At 52.5% G+C, this 22,264-nt stretch overlaps 6 protein-coding genes across 6 annotated transcripts; 5 read left to right on the top strand and 1 right to left on the bottom strand.

The window, feature by feature from the left end:
- Positions 1-155: 155 nt before the first annotated feature.
- Positions 156-1,298, top strand: PV06_02297 (uncharacterized protein; the record flags this gene model as incomplete). Its single annotated transcript, XM_016402956.1, has 1 exon — positions 156-1,298. The coding sequence occupies one exon, from the start codon at positions 156-158 to the stop codon at positions 1,296-1,298; it is 1,143 nt and encodes a 380-aa protein (XP_016266853.1).
- Positions 1,299-1,635: 337 nt separating this feature from the next.
- On the top strand, positions 1,636-3,158 carry PV06_02296 (uncharacterized protein; the record flags this gene model as incomplete). The annotated part of the gene is made up of 1 exon (XM_016402955.1): positions 1,636-3,158. The coding sequence occupies one exon, from the start codon at positions 1,636-1,638 to the stop codon at positions 3,061-3,063; it is 1,428 nt and encodes a 475-aa protein (XP_016266852.1). The 3' UTR covers positions 3,064-3,158.
- A 9,513-nt stretch (positions 3,159-12,671) lies between these two features.
- On the top strand, positions 12,672-13,865 carry PV06_02295 (uncharacterized protein; the record flags this gene model as incomplete). Its single annotated transcript, XM_016402954.1, has 3 exons — positions 12,672-13,293; positions 13,355-13,487; positions 13,601-13,865. The coding sequence occupies 3 exons, from the start codon at positions 12,672-12,674 to the stop codon at positions 13,863-13,865; spliced, it is 1,020 nt and encodes a 339-aa protein (XP_016266851.1).
- Positions 13,866-14,392: 527 nt separating this feature from the next.
- PV06_02294 (uncharacterized protein) lies at positions 14,393-16,689 on the top strand. The gene is made up of 2 exons (XM_016402953.1): positions 14,393-14,503; positions 14,553-16,689. Exons 1-2 carry the CDS (start codon positions 14,419-14,421, stop codon positions 16,610-16,612), a joined length of 2,145 nt encoding a protein of 714 aa, XP_016266850.1. The 5' UTR covers positions 14,393-14,418; the 3' UTR covers positions 16,613-16,689.
- A 150-nt stretch (positions 16,690-16,839) lies between these two features.
- PV06_02293 (uncharacterized protein) lies at positions 16,840-17,859 on the bottom strand (the record flags this gene model as incomplete). Its single annotated transcript, XM_016402952.1, has 1 exon — positions 16,840-17,859. The coding sequence occupies one exon, from the start codon at positions 17,857-17,859 to the stop codon at positions 16,840-16,842; it is 1,020 nt and encodes a 339-aa protein (XP_016266849.1).
- Positions 17,860-18,769: 910 nt separating this feature from the next.
- PV06_02292 (uncharacterized protein) lies at positions 18,770-19,350 on the top strand (the record flags this gene model as incomplete). Its single annotated transcript, XM_016402951.1, has 3 exons — positions 18,770-18,928; positions 19,057-19,214; positions 19,278-19,350. 3 exons carry the CDS (start codon positions 18,770-18,772, stop codon positions 19,348-19,350), a joined length of 390 nt encoding a protein of 129 aa, XP_016266848.1.
- Between the last annotated feature and the right edge of the window lie 2,914 nt (positions 19,351-22,264).

Here is a 22,264-nt window from a genome sequence, read left to right as displayed (position 1 = left end):
TCTTCAGTGGCATTTTTGCATTTACTTCCCCTGGGCATATAAGCCATCATGACATCCACAGTCAGTATTGAATGTTTGTTCTTCACAGACGGTGAAGTTATCTTGCGCTGCAACCAGACCCAAAGATCTACCAATCACGGACGCACAGTGCCAGCATGCCTCAGCGGATGACCATCGGTCTTGCGCAATCACACACTCTCTCCTCGCTCAGCCTGACCTTGTCAGCCCTCCGGGACACCACGAAACGTGCCGTAGCAAAGGGCGTTTCTATTCTGCTTTTCCCCGAAGCCTACCTCGGTGGCTATCCACGAACCTGCTCGTTCGGGACTCTTGTGGGCTCGAGGTCGGATACCGGTCGAGACCAATTCCTCGCATATGCGAAATCCGCGGTTGATCTCGGTGACACACCCAACGGAGCAGGCGACGCCTGGATCGAAAACAAGCTACCCGTAGACGAGGTCCTGGGCCAGCGTGGCGATGGCACGCGCGAGTACCTCGAGAAAGTCGCTCGCGAAACCGGAGTGTTCATTATCACTGGTGTCGTGGAGAAAGCAGGCGGTAGCCTGTATTGTGCAGCTCTTTACGTCGACCCTGAGCGTGGCGTTATAGGGAAGCGGCGCAAGCTTATGCCGACAGGTTCGGAGCGACTGGTCTGGGGTCAAGGGGCTGCATCCACCTTGAAAGCCGTCACTACAACGATAAATGGCATCAGAGTGGTCATAGGCTGCGCCATTTGCTGGGAAAACTATATGCCTCTACTTCGATACAGTCTCTACAGTCAGGGCGTGAATTTGTGGTTGGCGCCGACAGCAGACCCGCGTCCTACTTGGCAGTCGCTGATGCAGACGATAGCATTCGAAGGACGCTGTTTCGTGCTAGGCGCAAACCAATGTGTGAAGAAGAAGAACTTGCCTAGGTGGATCGCAGGGACACGGCCTGTTGTTGAAGATCAAAAGTCCCGGACACTCGCCAACGGCTTGCTATTCGATATCAAGACGGAAGAAACCCATAAGACTGTTGGGAATGACGATAATAACATCCCGACTTGGAGGCAGACGGATGATTCAGCGGGCGACGGCGAGCAATTCGTGTCAATTGGCGGCTCATGCATCGTCAACCCGTTCGGTGAGACGATCGCTGGGCCAATCTGGGAGCGGGAAGACGACCTTTTGTACGTCGAGGTCGATTTTGACGACTGCGACCGAGGTCATCTGGACTTCGATGTCACAGGACACTATTCACGACCTGACGCCTTCAAATTGACAGTCGAAGGATTAGATCTGAATCCTCTCTGGTAGATAGACAATGTGACATGCCCGGGGCTCTATACTGTGCAGCTGTGCTAGTCCTCGAAGCAATGTCGCCATGCCGACTTGGCTGTCTCTAAGCAAGTCCCGGGACCGCTCTGGCCAGTCCCGGGCAAGCCTGACAAAGGCCTGGTAGTGGTTGAAAGATTGGCGAGAATGGCTTAGGCTGTCTGGCTGTGAAGCTTAAGTAGGTGGATTTTATAAGGGTCCCACACCCCACCCCATCTCTCTCTCTCGATCGTGGAATCGTCTTCGTGCCTTGCCATTGCTCGTTGTTACATTTTGCTGTTCAGCGTTTCGGACTTTCCATCGAACAACAGACTATATCATGCCCAGAGCATTCCGCGTACGATTTTCCAAACAAGGCAGATCAGTCGACCCGAGCCTTCACATTGACGCTGCTTCCGATCCAGCTCTTGCTGAGGCGCGCCCCCGCCAGAAAAGTCGCTACGGGTGCCTAGAATGCAAGAAGGGCAAAGTGAAGTGCGACGAGGCGCATCCGAGCTGCAACAGATGCCAACGGCGAGGGATCAAATGCACCGTGACCGCTAGGCTATCTCGATGGCGCCTGGAGAAGCCGGGGTTTGATTGGCCCCCGTCATGCCCGGCACCGTCTTGCTCGCTGCGCATCGACGCCCGCCTCCTACAATGGTGGATGGATGCGACCTGCAAGATACTGGTCCTGGACCTGCACCTCAACCCTCTTTCCTTGCCGCTCATCGAGCATCTCGGAGTCTCCCCGGCGTTGTGCCTCGCCCTGGAGAGTTTCAGCCTGGGGCACAGGGGCTGTTGGGCCACCAAGTCCAGGGTGGAGTTCTTCGAGAAACGGAGCCACGCCTTGGGTCTGTGTCGCGAGGAATTGACCTCCAAGGCCGTACCACTCGAGACCAGCTTCTACACCGTCATGCTACTGGGTCTCACCACGCCGTTTATGGAAGACATTGACGACTACGGCAAAGAGCATCTGATCGGCGCGCGCACCATCTTGGAAATCCTCCTCCGACAGAATGATTCGACGCGCGACCCCAAGATCGAACAACTCCTCGCCTACTACACCTGGTGGGACATGTCGTGCTCCTTTTCCGTCGACCCGCGAGAGATACCGGCCCTGAGTACTTCGGAGGTCCTGTCGGTCACCAGCCGCGGCGACGCCGGGCCCGTCGGGGCTCGATTCGCAGGGTGCATGGTGGAGATCTACCACTTGTTGGGACTCTTGTTGCGTTACTGTATGCAGGTCCTGCGAGGAGGTGCCCGCGACCCCGAGCACGAGCGGACCCTGGAACTAGCGCTGACGAGTCGGTATCGTCCCGATCGAATCCGAGACGAAGACGTGCTCTTCGCCGAGGCCTTTCGGAACCACGGCCTCATCATCCTGTACCGCGTCTGTCGAATTCGAAGAACGACCGACGTCCAAGGAGGAATGCCCTGGACCGACAATTCGTCGGTGGCGAGCCGCATACACGGATATGCCCTCAAGATCATTTCCCTGGTGTTGCCGACTCAAATCGGAACCCCCTTCTGGAACTCTCTGGCCATTCCGCTGTTGACGGCAGGGTCGGAACTCACCGTCGATGACCAAGTGCTGAGGAACAACGTCAGGGAGGCATTTTCTTCCGTCTTGAACCAGTGTCGGACCAACACGGTGGCGCGAGCCAAAGACCTGCTCGAGGAAGTTTGGATCAGACGTGACAACGGAATCGAAATATCGTATCTAGAATTGGCGCTACAGAAGGGATGGAATTTCTCCTTGGTATGAAGATTTAGGGAACCTTTATCTTGCTGATGCTCATGTCATTGTTGTCTTCTCGAAGGGGAGAGAATGCTTGAAAACACTGTTCATCTCTAGTCAATGTCTAGTCAACGTATAGCAAGCATTTCGGAGTTGCGTCTTTATTGATATGAGGATCGTCGTTGACGCTCACTACAACTCGAAAGCTATTTAAAGACGAGCCCCTTCCAACCCTCGCGTATTGAAGACTCTATGAACTCGCGGTACGGGCGCAGGCCGGGAAAGAAGAAGCGGGTGGCGAAGACCTTGCCGGCCACGTTGGCCCCGAAGATCCAGGACGAGGTCTTCTTGAAGAGACTGCCCTCGACGCCGACCTCGCACCGTCGGGCCCAGTCGGATTCGGCCTCGGGGGTAGGCTCGACCACCCCGGCGTGCTGCCCGTGCCCAGAGGAGGTCTTCTTTCCAAGTGTCTCGGACCTTTCGATGACGGCCATGATCAGTTCCACCTGCGTCTCGATGACGGGCGGATTGTTGGCGAAAGGCGACTGGGGGCCCAGGACCATGAAGAAGTTTGGGAACCCGGACACCATGACTCCACCGAAGCTGGTGACCGACCGAGACCAGTGGTCCTTGATCGTCTCCCCCCGACGGCCCCTGATGTGAAGGCGGGTGTAGTTGCCGTCGAGGGCGTCGAAGCCCGTCGCCAGGATGATGGCGTCGAACTCACGCTCGACCCCGTCCGCGGTGGTGATGCCGCGACCCGTGACGGCGGTGATGGGGTTCTCCTTCACGTCCACGACGTGTACGTTGTCCCGGTTGAACTGCTCGTAGTAAGAGTTTCCGCAGATGGGCCGGCGGGCGTAGTAGTCGTGGGGCGTCAGGACGCGCGCCTTTTCCGGGTCCCGGACGATCTCGTGGATCTTTCGCCTGACAAAGTCGGCGGCAAACGCGTTGGCTTCCGGGTTGGTGGCGATGTCGTTGAAGCCGCCCAGCATGAACCAGAACCCGTTCCCGTCGTCCCACAGCTTTTCAAAGACTCGCTCCCTCTCCTCCGGCGTCGCGGACGCAAAGGATCGCGTGCTCTCTTCGAATCCGAATGCGACCATGGATCGGTTGACATTGTCCCAGTACGCCGAGAAGTTGGAATTGATTTCGTCTCTCTGTTTGGCCGGGAACTCTCGGTAGCCCGCAGGCACTACGTACTGCGGATGGCGGATGAAGCACGAAAGAGAGCCCACCTCCGACGCAATCTTAGTGGTCACTTGAACACCTGTAGAGCCGGTCCCGATCAGTGCAACTCTCTTGTCGCGGAGGTCGAGATCTTGTTTCCATGTAGCGGTATGCACCAGGGTACCTTTGAAGTCGTGCAAGCCAGGGATGTCCGGATAGACAGGTTGCGACAAGAGCCCCATGGCCGAAATGAGGTATCGCACGACGAAAACGTGGCCAGTGTGCACCGTGACTCGCCAGCGGTTGGATCCTTCTTCAAAGACGGCCGATCTCATCTCACTGTTGAATTGGATATACTTTCGAAGGTCGTGCCGCTCCACCACGTGCTCCAGGTAGCTAAGGATCTCCGCCTGATAAAGGTAGTTGTGCGTAAATGGGTAGTTTTTGTAGTCCTCTTCGTCGAAGGAGAACCTGTACAAGTGGCTGTGTGTATCACTCATCGCCCCAGGATATCGATTCCAGTACCATGTTCCTCCGACGTCTCCCGCCTTTTCGATACAGGCGAAGTTCAAGCCAAGCTTGCGAAGTGAAAAGCAGGCATAGATACCACCAAATCCGCTGCCGACGACCAGGGCATCGAGTTCTGTTTCGACATCCGAATTTTGCATGTTGGATTACCTCCTGGACTTCAGAAAATGTACTTTCACGCTGAGTTCAAGGTACTTCGATAAACTCCAGGATGTCTTATAAGTCGGTAACGAGAAGAAATAACTGGAGCCCTCCACCCATCTACTGTACCTCGAAAATGTGTGCCATCTTATGCTTTGAAGCTGTCTCTAAAACTTCCCTTTCCTGGTAATAATGCGATATTGAGCCTCGACCATGGGAATTTTTGACATTCCAGAGGCAGAAGGTGGATCTTCATGTTGATGGGCCGACAAGATGCGTAGATGTGTGATCCAAGGATCAGGAGATTCCTGACTCGCATACGCTGCTCCCTGTAGAATGCGAGGGAGGCGTTGGAAATTTAAAATGGGGATAGATTTGAAGAACGACCGCATCCCGACCGATCTAGGCATGAGTGACAAAGCCGCGAACTTCGCTGTTTCATTTCGTAGAGGTCATTGATAACGACGCTCGCCAACGCTAGCTGCTGGCATTTGGATCGGACCGAGTCCAAAAAGGGAAAGAGTTGGTGAGCCCGAGCCCAAGCGTCAGCGACCCCCTTCGGCGTATTTCCCACACGGCCCATGCTTGACGCTTGGCCAGTCCTTGTAGGCTAAAGCAATGATCGAGAGGTACGATTCGTTACGATGCTCCTGTCAAACTTGGCCGGTCCGAAGACGAGGAGTGTCCATGGAACACTTGGGGGATTCAACGCGGTTCCGGACCATATATATATACTCGAAAACCAGTCTAAAAATCAATGATAGATACAGTATAGTAGCAGGGAAATTATGTACCTAAGATATCTTGTCCGATGACAAGTACACTCCAGTAATTCCAACCCTGTCAGAAGGCGAGGGCTAGCAGTGGCGCCTGATTTTCCACTTTCGTTTTAATCAGACGCCAGGTTGACATCCGCAAGGGTGTAGTGCTTGCGACCATAGACGATCCAGAATATCGTAGCATAGAGGAAGACAATCACCACCATGACAGACACATAATTGAAGGTATCCGCAGCAACAGGCAAGAAATATGGGAGGCTGTAGACGACGAGCGTGAAGATGGACCATACGATGACGACCACATTAGCCACAGGTCCGAACTTTGGCCAGAAGAAGGGTCCGCGGTTGAAATTACTACGACCGTGGAGGAGTAAGAGAGTTGTTGGTGTGGCATAGGTAATGTACTGGAGAATAACACCTCCGGATACGAAGGAGCTGAAAGCCGTTGCAGATGCGAGGTAGAGGAACCCGCAAAGACCTACGCAACAAGCACCCCAGAGAGTGGCCCAGAGGGGTGTGTAGAAAGGAGCCGGCGCCAGTGTGCTCATGTAAGAGTGGAAAGGGGTACCTTTGTCGCGACTTAGAGACCAAGTGATCCGTGCCTGCCAGGCGTGCCCGCTGGCCAGTGCATTCAAAAGGCACAAGAGCAGCAGGGCCCCAAAAACGTAAGCGCAGGTAGGGTTGTTGTCGTAGATATTGTTCAGGAGTGAAATGATGCTGGTGGTCGTTTCCAGATCAAAGGCCGCAAAATAGATGGCAAGGGACATCATGACGCCGATCAAAAGTGCCATGCCAGCGACAGACAGCAATGCAATCGGAATATCCTTGCGAGGGTGTTGGATCTCCTCAGACAAGTGAGTTGCCGCATCGAGGCAGGAGAAGCACCAGTTTACCCCATTCATGCCGATAAGGAAGGCGATACCGTCCGGCCATCCGGAAAGGTTGAAGTATTTGCCGCTGGCGCCGAATACGACCGCTGCAGACTGTTTAGGACTTGACGGCGCCAGCAAGCAGACAAATATGGCCGTTGTGACCGCGACAACATAGAACAAGGCGCCCTTGGATATCTTGGGGAGCAAGAATTCGTAGATTGTGAGAGAGGCGGCCAGAATGTTGAAACCTTCCATGACCAGGAAGCCCATCCATCTTTGGTAGACAAAATCCGGTCGGGCCAAGCTGACAATTTGGAAGGTCACAAGGCCCGCAGCTTGGGCGCTCGACGCGCAGACACAAATGACGGATGCCCAGGACAGGATGGCCGTTAGATAGGAGAAAAATCGACGATACTTCTCAGGAGACAATTGGGCAGCCCAGAAGTACTGGCCGCCAGCGTGAGGGTAGGCAGAAACAAGTTCGCCTAGTGTGACGGCGACGCAGAAGGTGACGGCGGCGATAAGGATCGTTGAGTAGAAAAACAGAGGTCCTGCGCCGAAGGAGGTGTTGCCAACCACAAGCACCATTGATGCGCCAGTGTTGGTGATGTTGAACCCCAAGGACAAGGCAGACCATACTGTGAAGGGCTTCTTCGGCGTTGAAATCTGGCCCACGCTTGTGCCTGTGACTGAGCTATCATAGAGAGAAGATTCTTTGTTGATTTGCTGATGATTGGACGTTGCATCAGTCTTCTCGTCGGCGCTGCAGCTCTGTATTGACATCTTTGCAAGTCGTGGTAGATGCCTTGCGTAATCGCAAAATGTACCCAGGTCACTGAATGAGACGGTCGCAAAATGTTCATGCGAGTTCTTCTGACCTCGAGAGAAGCTTGGAGCGAAAGCAGGGAGAGACGCTCAAGATAACTCTCTTTCTGCCTCCCCATCCCGTCAATCAATCACATTGTCTAGACAAGCGGGAAGACTTTGATGGGTAGGGAGGCTGTTGACCAAAAGGTCAAGAAATATAGTAACTTTCCTATTTTGGGGCTCTACCCGACGTGGGATCCACAAGAAAGTCTGACTCGGCAAGCGAATGTATTATTGTTAAATACCACTGGATGTTGCCCTGAATTCCTACTGAATTCGGATGCAACCCGGGCTTGACGGTTCTGACAAGACTGATATCGGTTTCGTTATCTATCGCTTTCATTGGCTACTTTGAAACATGAGTTTATTATGATAGTTTGAGTCATATTCAAGTTCGACTACGTCTTCAATTCTTGCCAACCTCGGATATAACCCGAGATTCAGAATTCTTAACAAACCAATTCGACTTCTTCCATCGACTACTGTGCGTAAAAGGCTTGTACAAGGCCCTTAAGTCCTACTGAATCGAAGGGGTAGAAGTTCCCGATAAGCTAATGTTGGTTGCTTTCACTTGGAACTCCTTGCTAGCCGCCTCGAATGCAATGTGCACGCACGGTATCATGCAGTCGAGATACTGGTATAGGAAGGTTTTTCATGTCGACCACCCGAAGCTTGCGTCAGCGGTCATGTACGGGCAACTTCTAGGCCTAGCGAGTCTTGAACATCCGAAAATATCCCAGGGGCAGGGCCTTCATCCTGGTTAATGTGCCGAAGCATCATTATCGCTATACGTGAGTATAATACCCGAGTCTCGATCCAGCAAGACTTGAGATACGCACACACTTCCCCTTGTTCTGCCAACTGAACATAGACATTATTTCACTCTGGTACTTCCTTCGAACCTCATACCCATTGCTCCTCTGAATACATTCCCATGGCTTCACTGCGTAACAAAGTTGTATGTGATTCTGCGGCTCATCAGAAGTCCAATTTATGAGATCTAACGCTCCTCGCAGATCGCCATCACTGGCGCAGCCTCGGGTATGGGAGCTTGTATAGCTCGATTGGTCGCTAGCCGAGGAGCGATCCTGTCGCTGGCTGACGTGAACGAGCAAGGTCTTCAAGAAACCCTCAGTTCACTGGCCGTAAATGAAGCTGCAAGTCATATCTACACCTTGGTCGATGTGCGCGATGCCACTGCCATAGAAAGGTGGATGGACCGCACCGTCAAAGAGTTTGGTCGATTGGATGCCGCGGCCAATTTCGCAGGAGTTCTGTCTTGGGAACGGTGCAACAAGATACAGGACGAAACAGAAGCGAATTGGGACTTCCACATGAATGTCAATGCAAAGGGGATGTTTTTGTGTCTGGGATCTGAGGTCCGCCGTATGAAAGCTGGTGGAAGCATTGTGAGTTCGACCCCCAAACTTCAGAATCTCCTTTGCTGATCATGGCTGAACAGGTAAACGCGGCCAGCGGAGCAGGACTGATCGGATTCGCGAGTATGGGACCCTATGTTGCCAGTAAACACGCTGTCATCGGCATGACGAGGAGCGCCGCAAAGGAGAACCCGCACATTAGATTCAATTGTGTAGCACCAGGTATGTTCACTCTTGATGTTCACTCTTGAAATCGTTGCGATGTCTCTGATATATGTTCCAGGGGCAATCGAAACAGCCATGATGCCCTCAGATGAAACAATTAGGGCCGCCGAGATCAGCGGGGCGATCTTAAAGCGCATTGCAGATCCAGTCGAAGTTGCCAACGTCGTTGCATTTCTTCTCAGTGACGAAGCATCATTCGTCACTGGTGCGGTCTACACGGTTGATGGTGGCTGGACAGCATGATACCGTGAGATATCGTCATCCTGCGGCTCTGTGCAAATACCAGTTGTTGTCGAGAAATCTTCAAGCACCATAGGAAGAGCATAGAGACTGCGGACGACGTGGCTTACCACAGTGTAAACGCTTGGCAAGCTCAACCATCTTTTGTTTTTGCCTAAACAATGTTCGAGCTGATTCATTGTGACAGAAGTAACTAAATGTTGCCTCATAGACCGATCTAAGACCGTGAGATCAGATAATCAGGTGCTTGTTTGAAGACTATTTCTTCTTCTAGTGGAACGGCAAGGTCTTTGGCATGACCTCATAGTGTTTGCCCAGTCTTTACTCCACATCCACTAGTTGAGGAAGTCGTTCTTCCTCCCATCATAGTGATGCTTCGCCTCAAGTGCGAAAATCTTGTCTGTCGAGGGCAACGGTTACAGCTTCCTCCTTCGAGGTATTGGAAATTCTGTTACTTGTCTCGCAAACTTCCGAAGATTGGCTTGGCTTTGCAACACTTCTTCAGTCAATTCGTGTCGCAACTCCCGATCCCGGTTGAGCTTGGACCTCTTTGCCTCTACCCAGTACATGGGGAGGGAGGGCTTGGAAAATGAAAACCCTGGGAGTTCCCGGTCCCTATCCATGTTACGTGACCAGTCACCGGCGAACTGACCTCTCCAGGACCGGATGGCTGCCTTTGATTTTGGAGAACTATGACAGGAAGGTTGTTCTAGTCTTCCCTTTTGCTTCACAAATCAACGCCACAAATGACCTCTATAATGCTCGCCGAGTCTTTTAGATCAAGTTTGACTTACTCCAAATGCTCGGCAATGCGCTCCAGAGTCCAGAGTCCAGACGCCATCTCCCACCCTCCCATTACCCCAGATTGTGCTGCATCTTCGCTTCGCGAATTTACAAACTAGACCGGGAAATGCCCCATGTTCTGTTCCTGGGACCCTCTTGGGCTTTCTACTTTTACTGTTTCGACCCCAGGAGGTTCTCCTTTGACACTGGCAACATTGCCGGCACGAAGCGACAGGCTTCCCACAATTTCTTACCCAGGCCTCGTTGCGTGGTGGCATCTTCCACTTCTCAAACACTCGATCAGTTGTCAGGGTATGCTGTGAACTTTGAACATCTGTGCGGCGCATCTGCCGCATCGACAACATGGGTTTGGAGCGTGGCATGCAAGCTGTGGTGACGGCCGCAGTGTTCAATGCTCTGGCATTTCTTTTCATTGTTGTTCGTTGTATATCCCGATTCGTCATCATCAAGCAGGCTGGCACTGAAGACTACCTCATTCTCTTCGCTTTGGCTCTTTCCATCGGTCTTACCGTGATAATCGTCCTGCGTAGGTCTAGGCCTTTCAGTTACTTGTCTGAAGCCGACTGACCTGTCTGAATTGCAGAGAAGAACAATGGCTTGGGTCGGCATGCAGATACCGTCAGTACAGAAGACAATGAGACTCTTTCCAAGGTATCATAACTACCACCAAGGACATTGACGATAGCCGTCGCTGACTGCGTGACAGCTGCTCTACGCCAGTATCATCGTGTACAACCTGGCATTGTTCTTGGTTAAGGACTCGATCTTGTACCAATATCTGCGATTTTTTGTACAGAGAAGTTATCGCATCGCGGCTTGGTGCCTGATTGGTATCATCGGTGTTGGAGGTTGCGCTTTCATTCTGACCTCGTGCTTTTCATGCTGGCCGGTCGCGTATTACTGGGACAAGACCACCATCAAGAATGGACACTGCGTCAACATGCTTGCATTTTGGTTCAGCTTCTCGGCCTTCAACATCGCCACCGATCTGGCGGTCTGGTTCCTCCCGATGCCTGTGCTGTGGAGACTGAGACTTCCTCGGAAGCAGAAAATCAGTTTGATTGCAGTTTTCGCTCTTGGTGGATTGTAAGAAGCGACACCCCCGACGCTCTCTTAGCTTGCAATGTCCCTCTGGCTGACTTGGAGTCATAGTGCCTGCATTACCTCGATCCTCCGACTTCATGCCCTCTACATCACGAGTATATCGACTGATATTACCTATGACAATGTTCCCGCCGCGACGTGGTCGGCCGCCGAACTGAACGTCGGTATCATGTGCGCATGCATCCCAGCCATACGGCCGGTCGTCAGTCTGATGTTCCCACGTCTCCTGACGAGCAGCACTCGACGCAGTCGCACATCCGATGCCTACCCGCGTAGAGCGTCATGTTACCGCAATGACAGTGTGGTCGGGTTATCGCGGGCCACCAAGATGCCGCGCAGTGATTCTGCGAGTCAAGAGGAGCGGATCAGTCTCGATAACACAATTCATGTGAAGCAAGAGTGGTCGATATCAGAGCGGCAAGGATCTTTGGCTGCCCAGAACCCTGGAGTATAGACCGTGGCTGGTACAACAGTGGCGATGGGCGATGGGTTTTGCGACACCGAGAATTCTCGATACAGTACACAATACAAGAAACATGAGACCATGAATCTGCAGGCAGTTGGGGGATTGGGAGTGAATCACCGTGTATTGTGGATTTTTTCTATCACCAAAAGCAGGCAAGATCAATGCGTAGTTTGATCAAAGGGAAGCAATCCGATTCTGTGCGTGTACAATTGGTGTGGCACCGTTTCTAAATAGCTTTAGAGTATTCCATATAGTATCTGGCCCTTGGCTCACAGGTGGCTTTATCGAACACCGAGTCCAATTCAGAATGAGTTTCATACGTGTAGTCAACAAGAACCAGTTGCCAGATGTCCAATATGGTACCACGAGGAAACTAGTGAAAAAACAAGTGGACACATCTGATCTCTGCTTCTAGAAGATAACGGTACAGCATGGTTGCCCATATGAGAGGGTCTAGGCATCATTTGTTGGACCAGTCGATCAAATTGAAATCCATGGTCCCGTCCTACTGTACTGTATCTTTCCATTTCCAAGCAGGCATGGAGCCATTTGGTGGTGTGGTACAGTGTACAAACTGAACGGAGCCTGTTTTCCTGCGCGGGCATTATTTCTCCCACACAAAACGTTTGTTTGTGCTCCGTCTAACCCACCCTCCACCACCCCGTCATGTGTCGAGACGAACCATCTCCCCACGCAAAAGATGATCAGCTGCTCTCTCATGGTTCCCTCCTCCGAACAAGGGTCTTGTCCCTGTGGGAAACCCATGAATCTCTCGGTACTTGTCCAACCCGGATCTGAATAATGCCATTAATTACGAGTCACGGCTATCTCCAGCCAAGGGGGCAGCGTCCCGTGTGATTGATCCACATCTACAGGCATTTGAGCAGTTTGAGATAATTTTGTCCAGGTGAAATTCAATTGAAATGGGCTGGCTGGAATAACACTGACGCTTAGCAAGTCATTACTGTAGACGTTCTTCATTCGAGAGCCTCAAGAATCAAACGTACGACGTTCTACGGAGTACAAACAAAACAAAACTCTAAAGGATTCAATTTCGACAATGTCTTCGGCTGGACCACTCGAGGTGATCGAGGGCGGCAAGGCGTGGCTCAAATGTGGCAACGGCATGAACTTGGGGGAAGCTCCGATCTACCGGGCCAGCGACTCGACCCTGCACTGGGTGGATTGCCTGTGCGAGCCGGCCGAGTTGCAAATCGTCCAGGTCGACGCCGACACTGGCGACGCGGTCGGCGAGACGAGGGTGGTGAAGCTCGAGGACAGCGTGACGGTGGCCTTTTTCCGCAAGAACAGACCCGGAAGTTACATCTGCGCTTACTTCCAGGGCGTGGCGTTCATGGACGAGGCGACGGGTAAACTCGAGGTGGTCAAGGAGATCATCCCGACGAGCGACAGAGGTATCAGGCGGTTCAACGACGGTGGTGTCGACGCGAAAGGTCGGTTTTGGCTGGCGGAGATCGACCGTGTGGCCATGGCGTATGGTCCCAACAAATGTCCTGTCAGCCACGGCGAACCCATAGGTCGGTTATGGAGATACGATCCTGATGGGAGCCTACATCTCATGGAAAAGGGAGTCATTTGTGGAAACGGCCTGGCTTGGAGTCCGGATAATAAGACGAGTGAGTTTTTGAAGTTCTACGATGACCCGGCCGGTCGGCTGTGTGGTATCTCTCGGAGGAAAAGAGAATGTGTGGTGCAGATGCTAACGAAAGGTGATGCGGGCAGTGTACTTTAACGATTCGGTCGCGATGTTGGTATGGGCTTACGATTTTGACCTGGAGAGTGGAAGTATTTCGAACAAGAGATTGTTTATCGATCGGCGGTCCTCGTTTGGGGAGCCTGATGGGATGGTTGTCGAGTGAGTTACTGACCCACCTTGTCTGCCAAGTGCTTTGAGAATACAGACACACACACGGTGTGATCTGTGATCAGTGGAGCGAGTGATCAGACCGGCTAATACGAGCTTGATAGTACTGAGGGAAATCTATGGATCGCCATGTTTGCATCATACAGAGTCATGGTGTTCAGCCCAAAGGGCGAGCATTTGAAGGATATTGTCTTTTCGGCCAACAACATGGCTTGTACGACGTGGGGAGGAAAGAACCTTGATATTTTGTATATCGCCACGGGAAGGGATAAGAGTCCTAATGCAAAGCCTGACGACGAGGGAGGTCATATGTTTAGATACAAGGCCGTGGGAGTGAGAGGGTGGCAGAAGTATGAGTTTGATGGATGAGGCTTGGTGGTTGATAGTACTTTCTGGCACATGAACAACGCATCGTTGGGTACAATTAGGCGAATCTCTTTGATAGAATTGCTTGCATACAAATGGCCACTAATGAAGTGAGAATCCAACAACTGCCTTGCTGTTTGACAAGAGTGTAGTCACTTGAATAGTAGCTGAGGTACCTACATGTTGACTAACCAGGAGTACCGAGTGTCAGTGCTGGCCCCAGGCATTGGACCCCTAGAACGAACCCCCAAAGGCCCCCAAAGACTCCTCTCGAACCCCCAAAAGTCTTGTCTTGGGCGGAATTATAGGCTTTTACCCAGGTGCGACTGGCGCCAAGCCCATGTGGTCAATGAGACCCCCGAATCTGGAACCTCGATCGACCCAAAGAATTATCCACTTGTTATCATTCTCCTTCTCTTTCTCACACTATCGCATACAATGCTATTGTTACTTCGGCCATTACTTTGACCTATCTTGAAATCTATTATGGCTGGTCAATGATATTCGGTACATATGCGCATCATAATCCTCTGGCCCAATCATTTCCTGTTCATCAATGTCCAGCAGACATGTCTGCCCCGTTCAGGGCTGTGGGAAGACTTTCAAACGGCCCGAACACCTGAGTCGCCATCGTCTAAATCGTAAGTTCTCTGGGGTCTGACGAGCCCAAATCGCTAATGATGCAACTAGATCGACCAAAAAAGATTTACAGCTGTGGAACATGTCACAAGGATTTCGTCAGGCTTGATCTGTTGCAGAGACATCAAAGACGCCATGAGCGTGGCATGTCATATCGAAATTCTGGCGGATACGTACCTGATACGCCCTCTTCGCCTTCTGCTGCTACATCTCAGCCCGTCCATGCACCGGCCGCCCAAGTAGAGATGGTCATTCAACACACAGAAGTTGCCTCGCAACATCAGCACATCGACGCCGTCGATCCCGCTCTTTCAGCTCCATCCAACTCAGCGCCCATGACCTTCGATACCATTGACTACCCGGACTTCCTACAGGTTCCGGAGATTGGAAACAACCACCACGTCATCTTTGACGCATCGGACGGCGCCCAAGGTCTCGTGGAAGATCTGGACTGGCTGTTCGGAAACGTGCCGTTCCCGGAGGACTTTCCAATGGATCCATCTCTGGACATGACTATCCCCAACGATGTCTCCTTCGCTTCTCCGAACAGCACGATATCTCAACAACTCAGTACAGACACACCATCGCTCGGGAGTAGCCCTTGGCTCAATGTTCGTGCGCGACTTCTGGAAGCTCTACGCACACTACCGCAAGACCTACTGGATGCCCCGTTCTTCGAACCGGTCAACCTCAAGTCCTTCTTCGACATCTACTTTTCCAACTATGATTCTCATTTTCCAATCCTACACCAAGCTTCATTTGCACTAGACGACACCCCGCCACTTCTCCTCGTTGCACTGCTCACTCTGGGTGCTACCCTATCACCCGACTCTTCTCACTATCGAACCGCCGAAAGAATCCACGAGAGCTTACGATGGCTCATTTTCAGCAGTGGAAGTTTTCAGCCACCGGCACCACTGTGGTGTCTGCAAGCATTGCTCCTTGTTCAAGCGTACGAGAAGATGTTCTCCACACGGAGACACCACGAGATGGCGCATATATTCCACGGTGCCGTCATCACACTCATGCGTAGAGGTGGTTCATATTCCTCAGACTCGGCCGATGACGCCACCAAAGCATCCTCGGCAGAGAGAGCGTGGCACTCATGGATTGAACAAGAGTCATTTAAACGCGTCGCCTATTTCGCTTTCATCATGGATGCACAGCACTCGTCCATCTTCGGCCACACGCCTGCACTTTCCGTTAGCGACGTAAGGCTGGCTCTACCATGTGCGGACGAGGTGTGGGATAGCTCAACTCCATCGTCCTGGAAGAAGAGGCTTTCCGAGTCGGCGCCGGCCGTACAATTCCTCTCTACACTGCGGGCTCTACTGTCTCGTCGTCCGATTACTTCGAGCTGCAGTCCCTTTGCCCGGTTCATTTTACTCCACGGACTGTTCAACGTGACCAAACATATGCAGGGGCGTGATCTGATGGCTTCGGACATCGAGACCGGAAGGACCCCTGATCACGGCGCCGAGTCTACACCACCGTCGACCATCGGCGACGACAATTGGAAGGAAATTCTGGACCGAGCCATCGACACCTGGTCATTCTCTCTGATGTCCCAACAACCTTCACTCTGCCTCGAAGCGGCACGACCTCTACATCGGATGGCGCATGTCACGATATACGTGAACTTGATCGACTTCCATACTTTCGCGGGTGCGCCGTCTCTCACCGGCAGCACCACCAGACACGAGTACGCCAAGGCAAAGCGCAGAATCCAATTCTGGTGTGAGAGGCCGTCGGCCAAACGGACGTTGTCCCATTGCATACTCCTCATCCAGGAGACCATGTTCACTCGCAGACGATACCGTGCGTCCGAAGACAACATTGCCGTCCGACCTTGGTGTCTGTATCACGCCACCTTGATACTGTGGGCGTTTGGTATCCTGACAGAGGGCAAATCGGCCGAGAGGGTCAGCGCCGAAGATTATCTCGTGCACATGTTGAGTGGTCTCATGGACCACCATCATCAGCTCAAAGGTACCAATCGGACGCTTGGACTTTTGACCGTGGTCAAGGAGTCCTTGTCTGATTGTCGGTGGGAACTGTTGCAAGAAGCGTGTACAACACTGGGCAAGCTTATCGAAGTTTCTGCACCTTGATATACCTGCTGTAAGTTTTAATATACTGATCTAGGGTTGGTTAGGGCGTCGCTGACGAAATAACGCACACACCGGGGGGGCAGTCGCATGATGAGATCAATGATGAGTTACAACTTTGTTTTTTAACTTTTCTAATGTCAATATCAATATCAAAATTGGTATCAGTGCTTGGGCCAATGGGATAAAATTTAATGTGTGTCAAACGAACGACGTGTCTTTTGTCGGTGCTACTTCAAAGCCCTCGTCAAACTCTCACACAGAATGGTAATGGCCGTTCGTCCGGCCTCGAGGACGGCATCCATGGCCAAGAACGGATGGGGCATTCCCTGCATGACATGTACGTTCGCGGGGACGCCGGCCTCCCTCAACTTCCGGGCGTAGTCCTCACCTTCGAACTTGAGCACGTCGAGCTCGCCGACCAAGACCTCGGCGGGTGGGAGTTTGGCAAAGTTCTCGGCCGGGTACAACAGCGGCGACGCCTCCGGGTTGGTCCAGTCCTTTTCGTGGGGCAGGTAGTGCCGTCTGTACCAGAGCATCTTTTCTGCCGGGAGGGCCGCGGTGAACTCGTTGCTCTTGTAGGTCGGGTTCGACTCCACGCTGGCCGTGTTGTCCGTGACCGGGACGATGAGGAGTTGGGTGGTGAAGTTGATTTTCAGGTCCGGGCGCGACAAGGCCTTGTGGGTCATGATGGCGGCCAGGTTCCCGCCGGCGGACGAACCACCGATGGCCACGTTCGACAGGTCCAGAGACAGGGCCGACTTGCCCCGCCCAAACACCCACAGGACCGTCTCCCAGGAGTCGTGGACGGCGGCGGGCCAAGGGTGTTCGGGAGCCAGGCGGTAGTCGGTGGTGACGACCACGTACCTCGACCGGCTGCATATGTTGGTGCACACGGTGTTCTCGGTGTTGATGTTGCCCAGCACCCAACCGCCGCCGTGGTAGTAGATCATGACGGGCCAGCCGGCGGCCGGGGGTTCACCTTCGGGGGTGAAACATCGGATCTGGACGTCGTCGGTGCCCGGAGTCTGCTGACGTTTGAGCCCGATGTCTTGGGTCTTGCCGACGGGGAGGGGATCTCCGCCACCCGGGATGAGTTTGCCCCCGACGCGCGAAGCCGAGACCGGTTGCAGATGAACCTGTTGGGCGTTGATGATGTGTTCGTTGTAGAATTCGACGTACTCCGGGTGAAGGCGGTCCTTGACCGAGTCGTGGAGGGGGTATGGTGGTTGTGTGTTTGTCAAAGACATGATTGATGATAAGATCGGGATCGGGACTAGATGAGATCGGATCAGATGCGTATGCGTTATGCGTTCAGTCAAGCGATTTGTCTCTCTCTGTGTAGTGCGTGTTCGCTTATTTGGATTGATGTGGTTGTACCTTTCGGTGGAGGTGAGCAGCAATAGGCCCAAATCACACAGTGTATGCGAAACGAATAAAGAGGAGATTGTCGGTTTCGGTTGATGTTGAATGGTTTCGTTACTAAATGCAAGTGTTCCAAAGGGGAGTTTTAAATGCCTGTGTTGAGTATATGGGGAACCAAAATATGCATGAGTCTTTTTTAACGAATGCAACCTCGTGTGTCTTGTCGTTGGGAGCACCGAGAGGTTTGGTCGAGACTACCTGGTAGGTACAGTATAGTTATGCATGGGATGAGGGGGGGTTCTGGCCTGGCGGCTTTGTCTCCGCGGATATCGCTACAAGGGTCTTTGGGCTGCCGTCGCTGGTCTGTGTGGAGTAAGCGACGAGATAGGACGGGATGGGATAGGTATGGGACAACGGTTCATCACAATCCCCCGGGTGGCTTAACAGTTTGGGTTGGTTACCATAGTCAGTTCTTACGTGGGATACAGATGTACTTGACCTGGAGGGGGGGTCACAAGGGGGGGACGTGGAAAATGCCCGCCTACTCTAGTGAGGGATGTGTTGGTCAAACGTGGGATTTGGAACCGAAACCTCCCAGCATCATCATGTCAGCAAGCTTCAGTAGCGCCCAGCAGTAGTCCTACCGTCCTTGTAAGCACTCTAACACCACTGCAATCGACCACAGTAAACGACAGAAGCCTCAGAACAGACTACAGACACGGGGCAAGGGACACGCGCAACCAACACCCAACACACCTATTCGTTTTTCACCAAAATCAGAAACCGACCAAAACAATGTCAAGAACACCAGTCACCACCGAAAACGCCCCCAAGGCACTTCCGGGAATCTACAGCCAGGCCATCGTGGCCAATGGCTTCGTCTATTGTTCGGGATGTGTGCCCATGGACCCCAAGACGATGAAATTGATCGATGGCGATATTCAAGCTCATACTGTAAGTACTAAGGCAAACACCCTTCATATTGATCATGACACCACTTGGCCTCGTCGTCTCGATCTTGACCATCGCCTTTTATGGTGGCTCTGAATTGATTTTGATCCTAAAGCTAACAATTCCAATAGCACCAATGTATCAAGAACCTAGGTGCTGTCCTTGAAGCCGCCGGATCAAGTTTGGAACATGTCGTCGAAGTCAACGTCTTCCTGGCCAACATGGATGACTTTGCCAAGATGAATGAAGTGTATACTACTTACTGGGGTGACGTGAAGCCTGCCAGAACGTGAGTTCCTTCTTCTTCATTTTGGGTCTTGTAGAACGAGTGCTGACGCATGACCGAAAACAGATGTGTTGCCGTCAAGACACTTCCCCTCAATACGGATGTTGAGATCAAGTGTGTTGGTGTCGTGAAGAAGTGAACTGAAAATTCAATTGTTCCCTTTTGAGATAGATAGACAGCGTTGGCCCCCAATACATGGCAGTGAGGATTTAGGAAGGTATTAAAGTAATAGCTTGCCTATCCGAATAAAACCTACTTTACACATCACATATGACACACATGTTCAATTTCCATACCCTAGCTCCATACATGACGGTAAATGGTACAAAAGAGACTATATAATATCCACAAATCGTCTTTCTTTGGCAGACTTGTAAATCCCATCCAAGACCTTCATGAGCTTCACCTGGTTCTCGACTCCCGCACAGTCTGTATTGACGACGACGCCCTTGACGACACGGTCAAGGAACAAATCAATCTGTTTCTGGTAATACCCGACCTGATTCGTCACGCCCTCGGGTTTCTGTGTGGCCATCTTGGTCACACCCGCGGCGTACTTGCCACGGCCCTCTCGCAACGTGACCTCGCACTTGGGAGGGTTCAACACCCCGTGGAAAGCCCCGTTGGTGCCGTAGATGTTGATGCCCCAGTCGGCGCACCAGTCGGTGGGTTCCCAGGCCGTGAAGTCGGCGACGACGTTGTGCGAGTCGTACTCTAGAATGACGCTGCCAATGTCCTCGTAAGGTAACTCTCCCACGGCGAATCGCGTCGTCTTTGGGTCCAGCTCTCCTTTGTGCATGTCGTACCAGCAGCTGACGATCGGGTGTGGGCCCTCCTTCGCGGGAGGTAATTTGCGAACACTGGCCGACACGGCCTTTGGTAGTCCAAAAACATCCACGATGGCCTCGAGGGTGTGACTGGCGTCCATGTACAAGAATCCTCCCAGAGTGTCCTTTTGTCGTTGCCAGATCTCCATCGCGCCACCCGAGGGAGTACCGCCGTGCCAATGCGACGTGGTGATTTGTCCCAGTGCCTCGGTATGGACGAGATCACGGACAAGGTCCATCGCTTCCGCGTAATGCATTTCCCACCCCCATTCGACCACACAGTCCGGATAGGATTTGAGTGACTCGACCAGCGAGAATAAGTGCTCAGGGTACGTGGCGCCCGGTTTCTCGAGGAGTAATCCCTTGGCGCCGTGGGACGCCGCGAGGAGCGCCAGGCGAGGGTTGTCGTGGTCCAGAGGGTGCACAAAGGCAATATCGAAATCTTGCTTGACTAGGTCATGCTCGGATTCAAACCGAGGAATTGAATTTTGTCCAGCGAGCTTGCCGGCAAGTACGCCGTCTTCCTCCCAGAATCCCACGATCTGAGTGTCTGTTCGCGCTTGAAGTATCTTGGCTCGGATGTAAAAGTGAGGATGGTGAGCACCCAAAAGGATCACTCGTGTTGTTGGTGTTGTGGACGGCGACATGTTTTTTCCTGTTTTGTGGTGTCTCCTACCTTTCTCGAAATGTTTTGTCTCTTTAGACACCTATGTTGCTCTTCTGGCCGTAGATCGTGATTCGCCTGTTGAATCCATACTTCATGGGATGTCGTTGTGAATCACATGACTGGGATGTTGGTCTCCTGGATGTGGATCTGCCTGTATGCAGGCCTTTTCGCAAACATGGAGTTCAATCATGATGGAACATGCCATCCCGCGGGCATACGTGGGGCACTTACTAGCACAGCGCGGGCAATGCCCTCGTGAGCATCTGTGGGCTCTCTTCACCTTACTCAATAATTGGCCTCTCAATGGGGTGGGCATATCTAGTGGGCACATGTGGGTTCGTGCTCACGATGCAAAGTCAATCTTTGCCGTGCCTGACTCTAGCCTCGTCTCTTCATCTCCTCAGTTCCAACCGTTTGGGGGGCCTAGGATGATAGTATTCTTGATAACTTGACCAGCTTATCGGAACCCTCGAATCTGGGGTTGCTGCACAGCACCTGAGTGTAGTGTCTGTCCCGTTCCCGTCCTCCCCCGGATACCAATCTAAGAAAGGGATGAAGGGCTTCTGGACCTTGCTCGTACGTGGGTCTATGATACCTCCCTCTCTCTCTCAGGTGACTGGATCAATCCGACAGAGAACGACATATATGCGGTGTGATCGCCGCAGCAACGGCAGCTTGAGGAGGAGGTAACATAATCCTATATTTTCCAAGAGCACACACACACATACACATATCTTGCCGTCGCCCAAGCCTATAACTTGCAAGGCCTGGCGCACACCCAACACAGTGACACACAGTCATGGTGCAACCTCAGGACATCAGTACGGGAAAGGAATATCCAAACACTCACGAGACCGGTACAATGGCAGACGTCGAGAGCGCCTCCCTACACAGCGCCACCCACGGCGTCGTGGCCAAGGGATACAAGTTCGGTCCCATCACGTTGCCGGCGTACAGGTCGCCGCTTGCTCAAACCATCATCATCGGCTTTGTCTGTTTCCTTGTTGTCGGTGAGTGTTGATAGATGGCGTGCCGGTGGTATCCCTTTGATGATGATGCTAACTGCTTGACAATTAGGCATGTTCAACGTCCTGGCGTCTCTCGGTGGTGGTGGACAGCTCACCGCTGATCTATCCAACAAGGCCAACATGATCCTGTACTCCATCTTCGCTGGTCTGGCTCTCATTTCGGGCTCGGTGTGCAACTACCTTGGGCCCAAAATCACACTCGCCATCGGTGGCGTGGGATATGCTCTGTATGCCGCATCCTTTTGGAGTTACAACCACACCGGGAACGACGGGTTTGTGCTCTTTGCTGGCGCCGCCTGCGGGTTTTCTGCTGCTTTTCTTTGGTAAGAGCGCCCCTGTAAAGTGACGCGAGAAGAGACGTTTCGGTAGACTGACATTCGAACCCAAACTATAGGACCGCAGAAGGTACCATGTTGATGTCGTACCCGACGGAGGACCAAAAGGGGCGCTACATCAGTCTCTTTTGGACCATCTGGAGTATGGGTGCAGTCATTGGTAGCATCATCCCAACGGTACAAAACTGGTCAAACA

The sequence above is a fragment of the Exophiala oligosperma genome, assembly GCF_000835515.1.
Source record: "Exophiala oligosperma strain CBS 72588 unplaced genomic scaffold supercont1.2, whole genome shotgun sequence".
In the NCBI taxonomy this organism is placed as follows: domain Eukaryota; kingdom Fungi; phylum Ascomycota; class Eurotiomycetes; order Chaetothyriales; family Herpotrichiellaceae; genus Exophiala; species Exophiala oligosperma.
Note: the sequence above shows the minus strand (reverse complement) of the source record. Positions and strands in the feature narration are given on the sequence as shown.